The 19,839-nt window shown below is 40.0% G+C and overlaps 1 protein-coding gene across 1 annotated transcript in view; it reads right to left on the bottom strand.

The window, feature by feature from the left end:
* The window catches only part of LOC121520599 (contactin-associated protein-like 4), a 222,844-nt gene that overhangs the window by 109,687 nt on the left and 93,318 nt on the right, over positions 1–19,839 (bottom strand). The window contains exons 6-10 of the mRNA XM_041804138.1: positions 15,374–15,549; positions 15,128–15,274; positions 9,183–9,450; positions 6,491–6,634; positions 4,761–4,932 (exon numbers count right to left, since the gene is read on the bottom strand). Of these exons, the coding sequence (XP_041660072.1) occupies positions 4,761–4,932; positions 6,491–6,634; positions 9,183–9,450; positions 15,128–15,274; positions 15,374–15,549 (907 nt within the window). The remainder of the gene's footprint in view (positions 1–4,760; positions 4,933–6,490; positions 6,635–9,182; positions 9,451–15,127; positions 15,275–15,373; positions 15,550–19,839) is intronic.

Genomic DNA, 19,839 nt, shown 5'->3' with positions numbered 1-19,839 from the left:
AGTTTTGTCCCCTTTAAAGTTTGATGACAAAACAATAGAGGCAGTTTAAGGGAAAAACAAATCAAGGAAGTTGTGACTGACAGAGTAGCCATTGGCCTGTCAGTATCCAGCATACAAATGTTTTATTCAACAATAAATAACATTCAGTTAGCGGCAGATTTTCTCCTGAATGTGAATCTGTAGCAATGCAATTCAGAAACATGCAATAATGGTAAATTGCGCACCTCGGTCACGGCTACGTCACGTTTTGTTGCTTTGATTGGCCCGTAAAGATGTGACAGACAGAACGTTCATCCAATCACCTTCTGAGTTTTTTTTTCAAAGGCTCTGCCCTTTTCCAAACACTGTGTATGAGAGGTTTACTAGACAGATCTGTGAAACAAATCCATCTGGGGTGTCAGGTTACTCCTTTCTCACACCTATGCAGCTTTTGGGCATTTACAAGCCCTATTTTACGCAGCTTCTCTTGTCTTAGCAGTAGCTACACTCGATGCTACTCAGCCAATCAGGCGCTTCACTCAGACCAGCCAGTGATGGGGAGACAGCAGGACTGTGTGCAGCCTACGGCTGCAGAGACCCACAGAAAAGTCAGGGAAGACTTGGAAACACAGCGGAGAAAGTAAGCTAGAGAAGAGCAGAAGCGCTGAGCTTATAAATAAGAAAAGATGACAACCAAAAAGACATTTTGATCAAGTTCTATGTTCACTCTTCCCACAGGCAGATCAAAACCAACATGCCACATTACACTTTAACAGCCTGGTTATTTTTCAGTTGTTTTTTTCATGAGCTGGACTGTATCATATCACAGGTTCGCTAAAATTATATTACAGACTTTCACTTTAGAAAATTTTGTTGAACTGGACCTCCAAGAATTTTAATTGATGACCCCTGAAAACGTATGCACAAGGGTATTTAGTAGTGTTTTTGGTTAAGTAAGGATCCAGATTTCTCAACTCTCAGATCTACATATTAGGTTAGAAATGAAGCCCAGTGTAAGTTCAAGCAGGAAGACTCTTTCTTTTCAATTCACCCTTTCATTCATTAGTTACCACTCACTCACCTGTCCCCCCTTTTCCTGCACCTGTTCCTGCTCTACTAATCATCAATGAGCGTCTACTCACTTAAGCTCTGGGCCAATCCCGTTCAGCCATGACCTCTCTCAATCCAATCATCCTGCGGCTATCATTGTTTAAAATCTTATCTCGTTCCGTCACAGTCAGTCTATCGTTTCAGTGTGATCACTGCAACCCTCCTCCTCCCCAGCCACCTCCATTACATCTCATCCATGTCCAGGTCAAGCTCCTCCATGCATCCTGCATCCCTTCAATGCTACTTCCAATCATCTCATCAGCGTCTGGGTCAAAGTTCTCTGGATCTCCTCAGAAGTCTCTTACTCATCTTGTCTTACTCCTTCCATCACCATCACCAGTGTCTAGACTCCACGGGGGGGTATCCTATCCTGCTGTCAGTCTCATTACCCCTTCAAGTTCGCCAAAGACATTTCACAATTCCAAATATCGGCAAGCATGTCCTGATGTCTGCCATCAGGAAGATCCATCTTGCAAAGCTTCAATCTGATACGTTTGTTCTCAGTCAGAGAATGACCTGAGGAGAAGAGGCAGTAGTTACAGTTGTGGTTTAGTTGTACTGTAACGGCTGTTGGTGTAGATTAGGAATAATGCAGCTGTAGCAGCAGTTTCATCAGAGCTGGACAACATTTCTTAAAAAATAGAATTGTCAAATTATCCTCTGAGTTCTGCTCTTCCCAAACACCAACTATATGGTGTTGCCCAGATGGATTTGAAATATATCCAATGCAATGGATATGTGAAACAGTCTATAAGGCACATCAGGTCGTGTGCTCCAATGAACTGAGGCATCATTGTCGGTAGTGTAGTCCTTTCCATGATACTGTGATGATCCATGATAATCCATGATAATCCACCATGTTTGTCTTAAAGCAAAGTCAATAGCATACAAATGTGTGTCTTTTCCAGAAGAATAAACTGTGGTTTAACACTAAGGTAGTTCATGGTTAGTCTACCTTGGATGATTATGACACTGGCTAAAAATCAAATAAGTAGAAGCAGCACAGACTTTGTGATGTTGTTACTGATGGGGATAGCACAAGCTGAGTAGGTATTTCTCATCCCTGAATAGAGGAACCTCAGCTGATACTCTAGTTACTCTTTAAATAGTCATATAAATCAATCGATAAAGCCAAGGGTGGACTTGCTTAGCCTGTTACCCCCGTGACCCGGCTCGGGATAAGCAGATGAAGATGGACGGATGGATGGATGGATGATGGATGGATGGATGGATGGATGGATGGATGATAGATGGATGGATGGATAAAGCCATCAATTGCTGATACAACTGCATTTAAAGCACTTGGACAGGCAGGGTTTTGCAAACAGATTACTCTCCTTTTGAGTTTTACTTGCAGCTCTCTGTATAAGAGAAACTTGTGACTAGGGACTTGGGACCAGGATGGTTAAACAGTTGAAAGACTGGACTTTAGATCTATAAGGGATGGGTGACAAGCCTACATGGGATGAAACCTTACTTCTGGTATGATAGTCAGAAATTTAGGGTACTGTTTCTAATAAAACTCTCCCACTTAGACTGGTGAAAATAGTCTTTCACAGCTTGCTTGACATGACATATTCCTCCAAACAATGGGAGAACGAGGAACAAATTAAAGTCCCAACAAAAGATACAATAAAAATTTCAACCTTTTGAATACAACTCCATAACAGATTAGCTGGTTGGCAGCCACCTAAAATCTTATAAAAAACACAATTAAAGCACGGATGGAAGCACTGATAATATCTATTTAAAGGACAAAACGAGCCACATCCTGCAGCAGCCATCTGACTCTAAGACTCGTACTGACTCTCAGATTTAGGAGCCAGTTTTACAGCCCAACACCTTTGTGAAATACTAACAGAACAAAACCTTAGGAGTCCTAATGTTAGGACTGACACACCAATTATTTTAGTTTAGTTTCTCCAAACACGGCCGGTTGGGAGCTCCGTAGCCTGAGGATGTTTTGTGCACGCGGTCCCAGGATGGGTTGAAGTTGCTGGGCTTAGAAATGAAGGTATAATGAGGCCGGAGCCATGTTTCTTTTATGGTTCTGTTGTTTTAAAAGAGAGGAGAGAACAGTCACTGAGCTTTTATTTTCTAACAGAGTGACAAAGAGAGAAAACATAAGGGGCTTAGTGGCAAAGGTGTTTGAATTGCAATGGTTACAAGTGTTTGTGGCTTAAATCCAACTTTGTTTTTAGTAAAGGGGCAATTATTGAATGTATCAAGGTAAATGAGAGTAAAGTAGCACTTTCATTTCATTCTCAGCTAAAATATTGACGCTTCAGTCTTTAATTATTGTGGGTAGTGCAGCTTTTAAACAGGTCAGAATATTGATCAGGAACATTTGTTATTTTCGCTGAATGGTTTTTGTTGTCATTGTGTTGTTGATTTCAGCAACTTGTTGAAGGAAGTATTGACGTTGAGTAGCTCTAGAATCAAGAAAGTTTTAGTACCAGAGTTGCATTGCAGGGTCGACCTATCTCATCTTTCTCCTTTCCCTACCACCCCCTGTTTGGCCGGTGTCCACAGCCCCATTTTGTTTCTCTTGCTGATTAAATGTTGAATGCATTTTTCATTCAACATGGTTTGTTGATAGAGCTTGGATTTTTAATTTACCCCCCGATTTGAGTGGTGTCCTTTCACAGTTTACACCTCTCCTTGTCACAGTTGTTCTAGTTTGCTTTAAAAAGGCTGTAACAGGAAGAAGATAGAAGTACCTACTACTACACTTTTGGATTGACAAAAACACTTCATTTAAAAAGAATAAGATTTAGTTCTGAAAACAAAGATTTGGCACCCACCGAACTTCTTTCTGCAGAGGTAAAAAATCAATAAAACTTTGTTAGGTTGCACTTGTTGGGAGTGTTGAGGGTGGGTTGAGTTGGAAACTTTTCCGTCCTCTCTTTGTTGTTCACTACTCGGATGAAAAGACATTTTATCTGCTTATAAGGAATCAGTAACTCACCTTACAGACACCATTAGCAATGATATCAGGCATTTGATATCAGTTATTTCTTAAGACTTGGATTTTTTGTGGATGTTATATGAGGATCCTGTTTTCCTTAAAGAAAATATTCTAACAAAAAAGAGGCAGAGATGACAATAGTGCACATTTCTTGTACAATTTAAGTATCATTTGCAATCAAAAGGACTATTTTGCATGGACACTATAGTGACTGGAGTGTACCTCTAGAAAACCTCAATTTGAAGAGCCATACAGTCCAATCACTTCATTCCAACAAAAATCAAGACACACTACTCCTTGATGTAAAAATGTAGGAGAAGAGATAAGTGGTAGGGGTACAAGGTGTAACAGGATAGAGCACAATAGGAGACACATTTTATACCAGACACTTCAAGGTTTACTACAACGATATCGCCTCAGGTGCCAGTGGATTACACTTGAGGCAATCAGACCATCAGTGGTTTTATTCAATAGCATGTAGAAAAAATAGCTTTAATCTCAGTATTGCAACTCATTGGTTTCTAATACCAAGCAATGGTGGTTGCCTTAGTAGAAATGATGACTTCACTTGACTTTCTATCAGTCTAAGACCAGTCAAAGAGGTGGAGCCTCGGGTGAAACAACAACTTGAAGTTTCCACAAAAAAAGAAACTAAGATGATTGCAGTTGCTGGAGCAGTGAGAAGAGTTTAAGTGGTTCTGACCTGTCAATGATGCCACACATGTCGATCTGGAGTTGACTGTAATTTCCCAGAAGTCTTTGCTGTACTGTGATCAGGTCCACTGGCTGGTTGTCCACACTGAGGAGACGCATGCAGCCTTGGAAGATGCTGAAGGGATTTTTACAGTCCTGGCTGTCTTCTTCTGCTGGACAACCTGGTCAGGAGAGTAAAGGAGAATGTTTAAGCTGAACAACCTAATCAGGAGAGTAAAATAAGGCTGTTAAAGCAAACAGCAAAACAATGGAGAGAGTGACATGCCAGCAGAGGGTGTGATGTTAGGATATATAGAACATATAATGTGAAACTGTGGGAAATATGTTCTACCACAGCCAGCTGAGCTGTTATCCATGGTCTGTTTTTATCTTGAAGTGGTTTGAGTTATGCAAATATAGGCCAGGCCTTGATTGAAATACTTTTTTCTCAGCAGCTGATTTAATGTGGAAAAAGAGATAGTGAATGTGAACATGGATAACTCTGAGAGAGTGTATAGGCTGGATAATAAAAAGCCCAGGGCAGTTAGAGAACATGCCAGGACTGCAATATTGCTGAACAAAGAGAGGACAAAGGTGATGCGATTTTAGGAGAAAAGACTCCAGAGAAGGTAGAGGAGGAAGAAAAGGGACAAAAATGAGAGGAGAGAAGGACAGAGAAATGACCTAATGGGGGGACAGGAGATAAAGAGCTTATAGCTTTCATTATAAAACAGCCATGAGCTGAACTGTCTCACAAAACTGCAAAGGTGAAAACTTGGTTTGTTAAACAGACCAACATATAGTAAAAAATGTCTAATATTAAAACATTTCTATCACAGCAAATATGACATAGCTCATATAAAGCCATGGTAGAACAAGATGAGATCTACAGTGGTGATGATTACTATATTTGCTGCAAATTTACTGCAGGTCTTCAGTTTAAATCTTTTATGACAAAATGCAAACGCTAATTGTGTCCATATAAATGCAGAAATAGAATAATTCATAAAGAAAACCCTGATTAATAATGGAAGTCAAACTCCTTAAAGGGAGAATGGTAAAAAGGCCTATCTGCAGCAGAACTTGCCCAAAATTTAGCTGAATCATAACATGAATTATGTGAAGCCAAACCTTTCTTGACTACTGATTTAGATCTAATCAAGATCTGTTTGAATATTCACTGCAGAAGACTCTAAATAATATGGAGAAATGTCTGATATATTGTTTTGGAGGATATGTTGCCTTTGGTTTGGTAGATTCTGACTTCTGCTCCATGACAAGCATCTCATGCTAACATTGACTTTTGCTCTGTCAACTATGCCTCATGTGCACTTCGTGCAGTGCCTTGTATCTGTAATTGTTTACAAAGTATTGCAGCAAACTGATGCAATTTTGCACATTTTGTTTACATATTGCACTGCTGCATCCCTTTGCTCTTTTGCATGTATATCCATAATACTTAAGAGAGTATAGATCTGTTTGCTATACTGTTTTCTCCTGCATGTTTGCAAATCCACTACAATTTGTGGTGTTACTGATCGGTTCTCATTCAGTCTTTTATAGAGGTTTTTATTTCAATTTGAAAAGTGCTTTAAGGCCTTTAATAATTATTCAAAGGTAAACTCTACAAGTGCCATCATAATTTCATTGCATTATTGCCTTGAACTTCAGTATAATGACATAAACAACTTCTTATTTCTCGTAGTTTCATAATGAAACTTTAAGATGATATATTCTTACCACCAAAGAAGAGTTTACTTCCTGCAGTGATGGAGTAACTGGCATGAGCGACACCTCCTTCATCTTTATCCACAGCAATTGTCAGACGACCTCGTCTGGAGATCAGATCCACAGAATGCCACTGACCATCATTCAGAGCAGAACCTAGAAAATTAAGTTATAGCAGCTGTAAAAAGCAGGCATTTTCTATCATTGTGGGTGGAAAGATAACAAGAATACTATACTCAAGTGAAAGTACACAGTATGTAATTTCCACTATCAAGGGGGCTCTCAGAATAAGAAAATATAATGAGGCCAGATGAGCACCCCATCTCTGCTGTTCACTTCCTGTTTTGAATTGAGGTCTTTTTCAACAGAAACAGCACCCCACATGGTTTATTGACTAAACAGTAAACCAACATTTTGGTCTCATGCATGTTTTACTCATCAGGAGGGGGGAAAAGCTGTTAAAGAGCGCTTCCTAGTTCACGCTGCATGCTGCTCAGAGCATTAGGGATTGCTTGAAGCATGAACCAGAGAGGACACACAGAACTTGAGGTGCAAATGTGATGACCTGTTAGGAAAATAAGACTATTACTGTTATATATGCTAGCTTGGCTCATGTAAACACCAGATATCCTGGAGCCAATGCTGTCATGTTGGTTGGTGTCAGGATGTATGTTGCTGACCCCAGATCGGGAAGTAAACCTGGACAGCAGACGAAATAAAGTTCAGTGTTGTCAAATCGGGGTTGTGGGGCATCCTGGATGCATTGTTGATCATGCCACACAACAAAAGCATTTCTGTTTCCAGTATTCATATTCAGGCCTGACATTTGACTACGGGCAGCAACAACACACGTCTGATCCGGCCTTGAGGGCGGCTGTTCAGTACGACTGATGGAACAAACAACACTGGACCTCCAACTAGAACACTGTTGTCAAGCTACCAAGCCCCATTGGGAAATATTCCAGTTTAACAGAGATGTTTTCTTTACCTATTTCACATCAGAAGAAAAAAAACATGTACATGTAAAATGTGGTTTAACATGCATCAGAGTCTATCCTGTTAACTTCAATTTCCAGAAGGCTGCCCCTGAACTCTTCCTGGCCTTTCTCTTCACACATAAATATCACAGTTGGGGACTGTGAACATGATGTAAAAAGGATGATGAAATTGACAGCCAAAGGGCCCTATACAATGAAGACTTAAGCCTTTATATCAGTTTTTAGTGTAATTGGGCATATTCACATTATAAATGAAAGCGTGGATAAGAAAATGTGGGAAGAAAAGAGTATAAAGTAGCTTCACTATATGCATTAAGTTCACAGTGGGCACCCATAGGCTGGGTGATAAAACTGTCCTCTCACTTATAGTGAATATTTCTGAATATTTCCTCTTAGTTTCTCATATGCAGCTGTTACAGCCGCCTGCCAGCCTGCCTTTGTGTTGCCCCTGTCGTCCGTGTTTCTTCAGTCGGTTGCTGGTGGGCAGTATTCCACCGCACCTGCACAGACCTGGTCCAGTCTCTCAGGTGTATAAGACCTGACAGTCAACCCACACACTCGCTGCTATACTTTGTTTAGTTGTTTATTCTGTTAGTTTCAGTTACATCTTGTTTGAATTTTAATGTTGTTTTGTTTTGTTTTTTTTAATAAACCTTTTCACCTTTAAGCTAACCTGTATGTTCCCCTTGTTTCTGTCTTGCCTCTTAAGGTTGGGTCATGGCACAGCTCACCCTCAAAATTTGGAGAAGGTTTCAGGAGTTTTGTGAGAAAAAGAAAGCAACACTAACAAGATACAAAGGGGATTATCATGAATCTAAATGAGATGGCAAAAAGCTTTGGAAAAACTCAAAAGACACACCGAGACACAGTAGAGAGTTGCAACAGTGGGACCTGAGCCGTCGCAGCTGGAATCAGGCTGAGCGGTTGTCAAATGCAAACAATGGTTGGGTTCCTGTTTAATCAACATGCCTTATAGGGAGCTGTTTTATTGAGCAGAGTCCTCAATTCAAAATGATGTAAACAGCAGAGATAGGAGAAGCTGGGTGGCACTGGTCTGTGCTTGTTGCTGTTCTGATTGAGAGCCCCCCGCTGGTGGAATTTTACTTACTGTGCATTCAAACATCTATAAAAGGGAGTAAAGTCACCCTTAGGGGGCCATGATCACGCAGGCGTGATTTCATCATGTGCTACTTTTGTCACATGACAGCATGAAAACAAAGCCACATTTTGCATTGCAATCACTTCGTGAGGAAAGCATGATCTTTAAGCTTTCTTTCAGCTTTTGTTTGATGTCAATAGACCAACTGAAACAGGAAATGTGATCATTTTAATTTGATATAAATATGAATGTTACACATAAGGGACGGTGGACCATCCTGTACAGTACTAGCACTGATTTTTTTCATAATTTCAGCATGTTGTAATTTCTTTTTAAAAATGACAATATATTGTTTACATGACAATCTTGAAAAATCCATTTTGTGGAGTGTTGAGTTTTTTGGAGGCCCTATATCTAATACAGTAAATTAAACTTAAAAAAATATAGTTTTCATTTTATAAAGTTGAGGTAGTGCCAATAAAGATTATACCAAACATGAGCATGGTATACATTTTCTGAGTGGTTTATTTTGTCAAAGAAAAATTATCAAAATGGCAAAATAGCCAGTGGATCTCTGAGGGTTAATTCTTAAAGCTGCAAAGCTCACCTGCACTGAGCTCCAGCAGCACCCTGCCAGCTTTATGGACCTGCAGGCGGAGTTTAGCCTCACTGAGGTGCAGCCAGACCACGCCTCCTTCCTGAGGCAGGTCAAAGGTGAGCAGGAGCCCCGCCTTGTTCCACGTCCTGAACTGAAACCCCACAGACAAGCCTCCAGAGGAGGACGCTGTCGCCGCCGGCAGCTGTAGGAAGCTCTGTGGTCCAGGGAACGTCACGGCAACTGAGACTGGCTCAGCACAAGAAAAGGTCACATTGCCCTGAGAGAGAAACGCAGAGAGGGAGGAGGGACAGAAAAAGTGATTACTACAGAGATAAAATAACAGCAAACATGAATATTAATCAGCTGCAGAGGGCGTGTCCGTGTGACCCCGTGTCTCCATGATCTCATCACCAAGTCTCCTTGAGAATAGACAAGGATGCAAACTGTAAACACCAAAGTCATCCAGCTTAAAGGTGAGCATTTATGTGACAGTGCTATATTCATAGTTCTGTTTCGGTCCATTGTTTAGAGTCGAGGTAATGACACCAGGTCTTTGCTAAGGCTGCAGCTGTAATAAATTACAGTCCCTGTTCTCTGCTGGGAATATCAGTCTGCTATCTTTATAATGCTCTGGAAACACAGATGACATCTAAAAGCCCTTTGTAGAGCTGTTAAAGTGATATATAGAGGTACAATGGGGGAGGCTGCAGTGGAATTGCTAAGTATAAAGTAAAAGGTGAGCGATAAAACCTCCCAAAAAGCAAATCACACACAACATTCACCTCACACACTTCATTGCAGGCTGTACTTCATTTTAATTTCATGCCTTTGAGAACATCCAAAAGTACTCTTGAAATTTAAATTTACCTCTTCTTTATTAATACTTCATTACCAGGAGAGCTGCCGAACAAATTTTAAAAAGCCTGTATTAGAACTTCAGCCCTGGACATTCATCTGAAAAGCTTTTTTCTAACAAGAATTTCTGTTTCTTTGCTCCTTGGTCCTTCACTGTAATAATGGATAATTTATTAAAGTGGTTCAGACACCACTTTACCTCGCAGTTACATTATGTTCTCATATCCAGAGGCTATAGTTTACAAAGTGGACAGTCCACCCACAGCCCCATTCCCCGTGTGTCATTCCTAAGGCCACCCATAAGGGAGGATAGAGGGGAGAGCTTTCTGGAGCCCAGCCAAATAGAGGGGGGCATGGAAATCAGCAGTCATAGACGTATTTAAAGTTTAGCTGTGCTAACCATATTTCATTATTTTGTTTCTTACCTGAAATATAAATACTTCTATCAAAGCAACAATATATTTTCCTATTTATGTAAAACTGGCAGAGAAGATTTGGCACATTTTTCATGAGCAAACACACATACTCAGCTCTGCTGCTCATCCCACAAATGTGGCACCATTTAAAAGGGTAATAAACAGGCTTTCCAACGGTATAAGATTTATTACCAAGAAGCATTGTTTCAACAAAGAAATAATCTACCAAACACAAATTGCCTTACTTTTTGTGCTAAGTTTATAATTTATAATTTATAATATAGCAGTGTTCCAAATGTAAGACTCTTGTCTTTAGACAAAATTAAAACAGGTTAAAAGTAGCAGAAATGGGTAAAATGTGGCAAAATGTGTTTAAATTGGCAAAAATGGTTTAACATTGAAAAAAAGGGAAGAAAAAGTCGCAAAAATGGGTTTAAAGCAGCAGAATTGTGTGTAAAAAAAAGAGAAATGCAGTTAAATTTGGCAAAATTTGGCAGCTATATAACCTATGTAGCTAAGCTAAGCTACATAGGTAATGCAGCTACACTTGTGAGCCTAAGCTACGCTATCTTTGTTAGATTAATATATTTCTCGTCTAAAACCACTCTAACCACTCTCAGCTGAGGTGGAAAAGCTATGTAAGCTAGTAAGAAATCATGGCTACATAACTAAGGTAGCAAAATTTAAATCTAACACAGCTACATAAGCTACATTAGCTATGTTAGATTATTTTTTTTTCCAATTTCTTGTCCTCAATGAAAACACTCTTATGCAGCTAAGGTGGAGAAGTGTAAGACAAAGAAAGCTACATAAGCTATGCAGATAACATAACTAAGGTAGCTGAAGCTAACAAAGTTACATTCACTACATTAGCTATGCTCGCTACATATATAAGCTAAGTAGGTAACTGAGCTACATAACTGATGAGCTAAAGCTAAATCAAACGAGCTACATTAGCTGTGTTAGCTCCTGCTATGTTTGCTAAAGCTGGACCCTTTGTTGAAGTAATTATGCAAACGGAAGCTAAAGCAAGCAACCGCTCCCGCAACTAATCCTAAAGCAGATCTGTACATAATGTTTCCAAGGGTTAACCTTGCAAAGCAGATGGATACATCAGTTTTCATGTTTCTTACTGGTGAATCCATCTTGCAAAGCTCCCGTCTGGACAGTTTGGCCTGGTTAGAGAGGGACAGGACCAATCAGCATCAAGGGGCAGTAGGAGGTTTCTCCATTGATCACTAAAACAATTGAGATCTTACCATTTTGAAGCATATGAAAAATTCTTAAAACCTCAAAATGTGGGAATATTGCAAATGTTTTTGGACAGTTTGGATTGTGTACAAGCCAAATATTCTGTGTCTAGAACTTGACTTACATTTTTGTTGTCATCAAGTATCAGCACCATTAGGCTTTCACCAGAATCTTGCTGTTTTTGATAAATGGGTAGCGGCCTCATACTGGTCTTAGCCTGGGGCCTACAAATGACTAAAACCACCCTTCGCCATGAGATAAGCTGATTATGTTAATAAGAAGTTGAACAAGTATACCTAATAAAGTGGTCAGAAAGTGTAAAACAAAAGAAAGACAAGAATTTGGTCCTCTTCAAGTCATTTAGAAACATCTACTAGTTGCAGTAAACAAAACAAGAAGACTTGGAAGTCTAATGTCGAGTCCTTGTTAAGCTTTTATCAGCTTCATTAAACAGCTAGCAGCTAATTAGCAGCAGCTACTGCATCTAGATGATTTCCCTGGGGTGCTATCAGCATGCAAACCTGTACAAACACACCTGCATCTTAGCACGGGTGTCATTTACTCCACTACGCATGTAAAAGACTGATTAACACTGCATAAGCCTTAGTAGAGTCCTGGCTTGTGTATGCCCAGCATTTGTAAGCATGTTTATTAATGCGCCAGTCACATTATCTGCTAATCACGGCACAAAAGAGAATCATGGTGGGCCTAATTTAGCCTGCAGATTTTATTTTGGTGGCACATCTCCAGCTGTTTAGTCTGTTTTCTCTTTTAGAGATGAAAGATGAGAGCTCAGAGAGTTTGAGGAGCTCAACATCAAAGCTTTTTGCCTATCCCAAATGATTTATGAGATGTGTCACCATCATGCCAGAGGGATGGAAAACAACTCTGTGTGGTGCCACAAGACACACAAAGGGCTGAATATTCACATGTATTAGTACTGTATAAGATTTTTTAGTCTGTCTCATAACCAGTCAGCACTGTCCTGTGCTGAAGATGAGAAGTTGGCTTTTTTGTAGTATTTTACTCTTTAAGACTCTGATTCAAATCACACAAAGTGACTAAAAATACATAGTCTTTTTGCACATAGCAGCAAAGAACTCCCTTTTGGGGGCAAGAAATGATTTCTGCATAGAGAACTGTGACAAAAAGGTCATGTTTTAAGATGTTTAAGACTTTTTCAGGAGTTCAAAGTGTGGAAATGCAAACATTCTTCATTCTTAAACTACTTTTGTGCCTGAGAGTAGTGAAATATTCATGCAAACAAACAAACAAACAAACAAATGCAGAAGGCAGGATTTACAAATGCTTCTATCTAAAGCCTCCACAAAGAGGTCTGGTTTGTTTCAGTATAGTTTGGTCACTGTTTGGCACAAAGAGGTCTGATATTTCTCCTGTTTCTTTGGCTGATCTCCATCCACTCTCGTTCATCATGACAGGTAATCAGTCTCTTTTAAGAGATCAAATCATCTGGCTCAGCTCAGTAGAGCTGGTTGTTTGGATGACTCTTCATTTGGTACTATTTTGGCCTTTTAAATGTGAAATATGGACAAGGATGAAGTAAAGGACACTGGCAGTCAAATGGGGGGTAGCTACTGTGGCTCACATTTAGAACCATTTTGTAAACAGGCTACACAGCTGCTCATCCCAGAAGCTTTTGGTTTATGGCACATAACAATTTCCATCAAAAGCATATTTGTGACAAAATGAGGATTTATTCTTATGTTCAATGGGCTCAGCTAGCCCTTAGTTCAGTACAAGACTCCCCGAGGCTCTTGGCTCCCTTCTTCTGGCTAAATGAGGCTTGATGCCAGAAGGTTTGCGGAACTGAGTAAACTCTGATATTAATTGTCTTCACAAAATGAAGAAAAAATAAAAGACAGAAACTAAAACTTTACATTTTTTATATGTGACACAGAGACTTTCTTTGCACAAACCTATTCTCTCACCTCTTTGGGACAAAAAAAAATCCTTCTGTGGTAAGAAAGCTTAAAAATGTTCACATTGTTACCATAAAAAAAAAAAAAAAATCTTTGCATTTTTTTTGTACATGCTGTTTTTGTGCCATTATTCAAATCTGTTCCTGTCTGAAGTGACACAGAGCCACCACCACATCACAGGCTTTCTGTCTCATTTTCTTTCTATTTATGAGCTATTCAGGCTGTCTACACTGTTGAGACATGCCGCTTGGAAAAGAAAGACCCAGCAATGGGAACAGCCTGCCACTGGTTGTCACAGCTCATGTGACAACCATTACAGGGAAACAAATTGGTGGCTAAAGATTAAAAATTGATAAAAAAGACATTCAGTATTGGAGTTACTTGTGTAGAGTAAATCTTTAAATGCCCCACAAAGTCACCCAAATTCGAGGCTCAGGAGAGAAGCATCCTTAAGAGCTACGAAGGCGTGGATAGCGTCATTAGAAAGGCAAAACAGAGTGCTTCCAGAGGAAAGACAGTATTTTTTAACGATATGTAACCTGAGTCTCACTTTATTGTATATGACAACGTTGGTCTCACAGGGTTAAACTGTGGAAAAAACACTTTTACAATGTATGTCAATATTTTATAGAGTTTTCCAATTCCAATGCCACTATCAGAAATACGTCTGATACTGCTTAAAATGCAGGTATTGCTATTGGCGAGGACACCAATCTGATACTGTTTGGTTTAGCTTTATGTTTTGCTTTGTTTAGCCATGCTAAATGTTAGCTATATAAGCCGGGAATCATTTAATCTGCTCTGATGGAAAGCACTGCACGCACGGGCTACTGTTTTCAGAGCAGCGAAGAAGAACCAAAGGACCCAGCAGTGAAGAATAGTGGCTGCCTGACAGCGTTTCTCTGAATGTGATCGTCAAAATGCCTTCCAGACCGGTGCTGTCGTACAGGACAAGAAGTGACACAGTTTATCAAAAGTTAAATAACTTTTGAACCATAAATTGTTGCCTCTTACTTGTTTTTCCTCTTGAAGCTAGACGTTGTGCCTTCCTATTGATGCCTTTGAATCCTGCTGGCAGTATTTTCAATAAGCCTGGATAAATATGTATAGGTCTAAAATAATTTGCTAGTCTGCATAGTCAGTCCAGAAAGTTCAAACTGGTATTGGATCAGTACTCAGTACCAGCTGATGCTCAACACCTTGGTATTGGAATGGTATCATGAAGGAAAAAGTGGTATCGGAATATCCCTAATATTGTATGATGATAACTGCACGGCACAGGTCCATTTAGAGCTTAAGAGTACTAACGTCCCTCCATTCCCACTCATCATAAAGGCCATCCCTTACTTCCTGACCCCTAACCGTCATTTGGGATCATGTGATTACAAACCACCTATAGTAGGTAGCCGTTCTTGTCCACCTAGGGCTGATTCCATGAGTGTTTGATGATATTTGAAAGCTAGAACCAGGTTTTAGAGTGAACTGTACTCACCACAACTGTAACTTGATGGTCCTTGTGTTTAGCTAGGTCTATTAAGTTGCGACCGTTGTACCGGATGTTCTCCAGGCAGCCGTAGAAGTTCCTCCTGGAGGTGACTGGTTTCTGAGATCCATGGTCCTGGACTACACCTACACTCAACTACACACAAAAGGACACATGCTGAGATGAAATCCTGAACATTTCCTTTGGTATTTTTTTTGTCTGCAGTTTTTCTGTCAGAGAGGTGTCCCCTCCCACCTGTTTGATGTCCCAGTGATTGAACTCTGCATGGATTTGAACCCTCTCTGTGTGTTTGTCCACAGTGAGGTTGAGGTGAGAGCCGCGCCGCTCAAACGCCAAATGGTGCCAGTGCTGATCATCTAACAGGCTGCCGAGGGAGGCGAGACGCCGGGGTTCAGAGGATGGAGTCCTACCTGGAGGAAAAGATGAAGAGAATGAGAAATTAGGAGAAAAAGGGTAGGTTAGGAAGAAAGGCGAGGTTGATGAGTGAGTGTTGAAGGTTAAATTTGGAGGGGAAGGCAGGAGATGACGTGGAGAAAAGGAAGGAAAGGAAGGAAAATGAGAAGAAGTATCAAGGAAGGAAATAAGCAATGAGAAGATAAATGAATTTAAAAGGGAAGGCAGGAGAGGACAAAGCAGACGGAGACAAAGACGGTTATTGAAGTCTAATCACAGAGAACAAGAAATTACAGGGTCAGAAATGTCTTTTAATCAACACATCAGCGCTGTTTAATTTGCAAAGTCTGAACTCTGTGTTACAAAAGAAACAAGACAAGATAAAATGAAACATTCATTGCTTTTCTACAAGTTATTTGACTGGATAGTGTGATTTTTAAAGAACTTATCAGCATTGTTATCCTAGTTCTTTCAATAATAGTCTTCTTCTGGCAGACTTTGTCTTTACTTTTCTTATCTGTGTGGGTGTTTTCTCCCTTCAGTCTCATGTTACCTGAACTGACAGTCATATTTTTTTGTTTTCCACGCTGTTTTTGTTTGTTTTCCTCTTATCATCTGACCTGCGAGTCTGTTTCTTTCATGCAATTGGAACTGCTGTCAGGGGGAAGCGAGCCCGGTCCTGACAGCTTCAACACGCCAGCCTCCATATCGAGTCTAAATGTTTCACTTTTCTCCGCGATCCCAGAGCGAGGATCACACCGAGGTCGACCTCTCACATCTCATTAGGGACGCCGGGATATCCGCATACGTTAACAGAGAGCCGCAGCCAAATATGTGATAATGCTTCACTTGAAAAACTGCAAAGGAAACAAAGTGAGACTTCATTAATGATAGATGAGCCCGAGCAGCTCCGAGTAAGTGGTTGCATTCCCCCGAAGTATTGAGAGAAACTTTGTGATTCTGCTGAGAGAAGGAGCTGCAGAAAGAGCTGAATACAGTGGGCCATTAAAAATGTATCAGATACTCTATAGGGAGAACTTCAAAAGGAGATACGGACACTGTTTGGAAGATGATAGACAATTGTATCTTTCAGTCAATTTTTGCGCCATGAAATATTTGTCTGAAGCTTGGAGAAGAAAAAAATCTTCACCCAGAGAGAAAAAGCTAGAGTTCAGCCTTGTCAACAGATTTATCCTGATGAGTTATTTGATTAAAGTCTGCAGGAGCAGAGGGAGACAAGAAAAATCAATGTGAAAGGAAGCATGGCAAGACTTAAAAACAAATCAGTGTATTTAATGGCATTGATTAATTGAAGAAGTATTAGGTTGTCAGGGAAAAAGAGCAGAGAAGTGGGGCTTTATGACTGGATGCTTTATTGGATGGATGAGTTTATGACTGTTTGAAGGACGGGAAAGTGAAAAAGAGGGAGTCGATCTGAGAGATCAGAGCAGGGTAGTTCTGCAACTTTCAGTCACACGCTTCGTCTGCTTTCTTAACAAAGAACTCTTACCACGCACGTGCTCAGGGTCAATGTGTGCAGAAAATGACCAAAATTACACGTCTGTAACCTAAATGATCATGCCAATGATGAGGGATATTCAGCAGAAGTCATGAGACAGAATCTTTAAGGACAGAGAAGCAACAATAAAAAAACAAAAATGAGATGATAGACAGACCAAGGTTGATTTGTAGGCCTTGTGCAGAGAATGCAATGTGAACTGCACTTAAACTGCTCTGCATGGGAACAGCTCCCTTGGTTCAATTTACACTCCTGTAAATCTGCAAATATTGAAGAATGAATTGTGCAAAACAACTCCCTTCCTATGCCAATAAGCTGTGGTGCAAACAGCAACTAATTCACAAAGGCTAATGCTAACTGCTACAGGACGTAAGTGGCACAAGTTTACATAATTTTACATTTTACTTGTTGACCCCTCTATGGGATTTTACATCGTCCTCTGCCTTTGGCTGAGTTGCTTTTGATCCTAGACAAATCTAACCTGACATGCCAGATGGATTTGTTTCACACATCCATCTGGTACACCTCCCATAGACTCGACTCAACTCAACTCAACTCAACTTAACTTTATTTATAAAGCACTTTAAAACAACCACAGCTGAAACAAAGTGCTGTACATATACAGACAAAACAATGCAGGGATAAAACAATTAAAACAATGAATAGGTAGAAACACTAAAATAATCATTTCATTGTCTTTAAAACAATTTAAGAACAATAAAACAATAACTAAAGACAAACCATAAACACAGGAGCAGAGTCTCAAGTGGGGTTGAAAGCCAAGGAATAAAAATGGGTTTTAAGACGAGTTTTAAAAATGGACAGTAAGGAGGCTTGTCTAATGTGGGAGGGAAGCTCGCTCCACAATTTGGGAGCAGCGATAGAAAAAGCTCTATCCCCTCTGAGCTTCCGTTTTGACCTCTGTACCTCCAGGAGCAGCAGATCAGCTGACCTGAGGCACCGAGCAGGAGCATAGGGGTGAAGGAGCTCAGACAGGTAAGACGGGGCCAGACCATTCAAAGATTTAAAAACAAATAAAAGAATCTTAAAATGGACTCTAAAGTGCACAGGCAGCCAGTGGAGGGAAGCCAGGATGGGAGTAATGTGCTCCTTCTTACATACTCCAGTTAAGAGGTGAGCGGCTGTGTTTTGTTTGGGAAAGGGCAAAGCATTTGAAAAAAAGCTTAGAGGGTGACTGGATGAATGTTCTGTCTGTCACATCTTTACAGGCCAATCGGAGCAACAAAACACGTGACGTAGCCGTTACCGAGGTGCACCCCTATTGAGGAGTAAACTCCATATAAAACTGCTTAACGCAAAGCATGGTGACTGTAGACATGTCAGTACATGACTTTTGTCGTTTTTGAAAAGAAAACTACTCAATGTTGTTCTTTGTTCTTTTAATGAAGAAATGTCATCAAGCTTTGATTAAAACTTACGCTTAAGCAGCATCCACGCTAATGTCTTTCCACATAATTGCACTGGCCTCTTGCAAATCCATCTGCTTTGCAAGGTTAGAAAATTCCACTTTTCAAAAATATCTTTTAGAGTTGACTGTGGAATATCCAGCCGGGATAAAATTCCACAAGGTGGCATCATCACAGTACTTAAGTCCCTGAGCGCTTCAGAATGACCCATGGTGTATTACAAATGGTTGAAAATGGAGACCGCATGGCTAGGTGTTTCCTTTTATATACCTGTGGAAACAGGTCTGATCGAAACACCCGATACCAATAATTAACAGGTGTAGCCAGATAGTGTACCTTTGAATCAGTCGTTACTAATCATTACTGTATGGTCTCGTTTACAACCCATAATCCGTAGCCAAACAACAGGAAAAATGGATGTGATAATAACCTTCACAGTCTTTATTATGCTGACAGTCTGACGGTGAAGTCAGAAGATTCAAACAGTGTTGGGAACTGCTGTTTAAAGGATAAAAACTTTGTTAAACCTTTATTGACCCATGAAAACCTTGTTGAGATTAAAATCTGTTTTCAAAAGTGTCCTTGCTAAGACTGGCAGCCATAGTTCAGACAAATAATGAGCATACACACAAAAAAACTAAATTGAAAATGTCAAAAGACACAAATTCATAAACTTAAACAGAAACTATTTGTCAAATTGTCCACAGTTGTAAACATGTCTGGCAAAAAAATTGCAGCAAGATGTGTCATCCTATGAGTCACTGAACATCCTTTTAGAAGCAGCAGAAGGGACCTGATCATTGAGTTTCAGACATTATGCCATTTGTTCCAGGCAAAGGGAGCAGTAAAAATTAAAAGCCTGTTTTTTCCTGTTCAGTGCTGACGTCCAATACAACATGGACTCTTAAACCTACGCTTCATCATGATGTCAATCTTGACCCTTTCGTAAAAAAAGAGTAATAAAGGAGGTATTTTTACAAAGTAAATGCTGTCCTCAGTGCCGACTTAGATGGGAGGAGAGAAACAGAAACCGTGCATATACTTTGAAGTTTTTTTTTCTGTGGCAATAACAGGTAAAGGGAAGTGGAAATACTTTATCTTTCTAGAAAAAAAAAACCCTTTATGTAAAAGTAACCAAATAAGGGGTTATCTGAATTGCAGCGCTAACGTTTTTCATAGTCATTACAACAAAAAAGTGATCCTCGCTTGTTAGCGCCCCACTGATAACAACAGTTGAGGAGAAAGTCTGGAGGCAAAACGATGCTTGAAGTGAAATATCAAAAGGTTGTTTTGTGTGTCAGGGACAGAGAGGAGAACAGAAATATAGACTGTAAAACAAGGAAAAGGGGAGCGCTATCTTG

The sequence above is a fragment of the Cheilinus undulatus genome, linkage group 13 (genome assembly GCF_018320785.1).
Source record: "Cheilinus undulatus linkage group 13, ASM1832078v1, whole genome shotgun sequence".
Taxonomy (NCBI): Eukaryota; Metazoa; Chordata; class Actinopteri; order Labriformes; family Labridae; genus Cheilinus; species Cheilinus undulatus.
The sequence above is the reverse complement of the archived record's forward strand: the minus strand, read 5'-3'. Positions and strand labels throughout refer to the sequence as shown.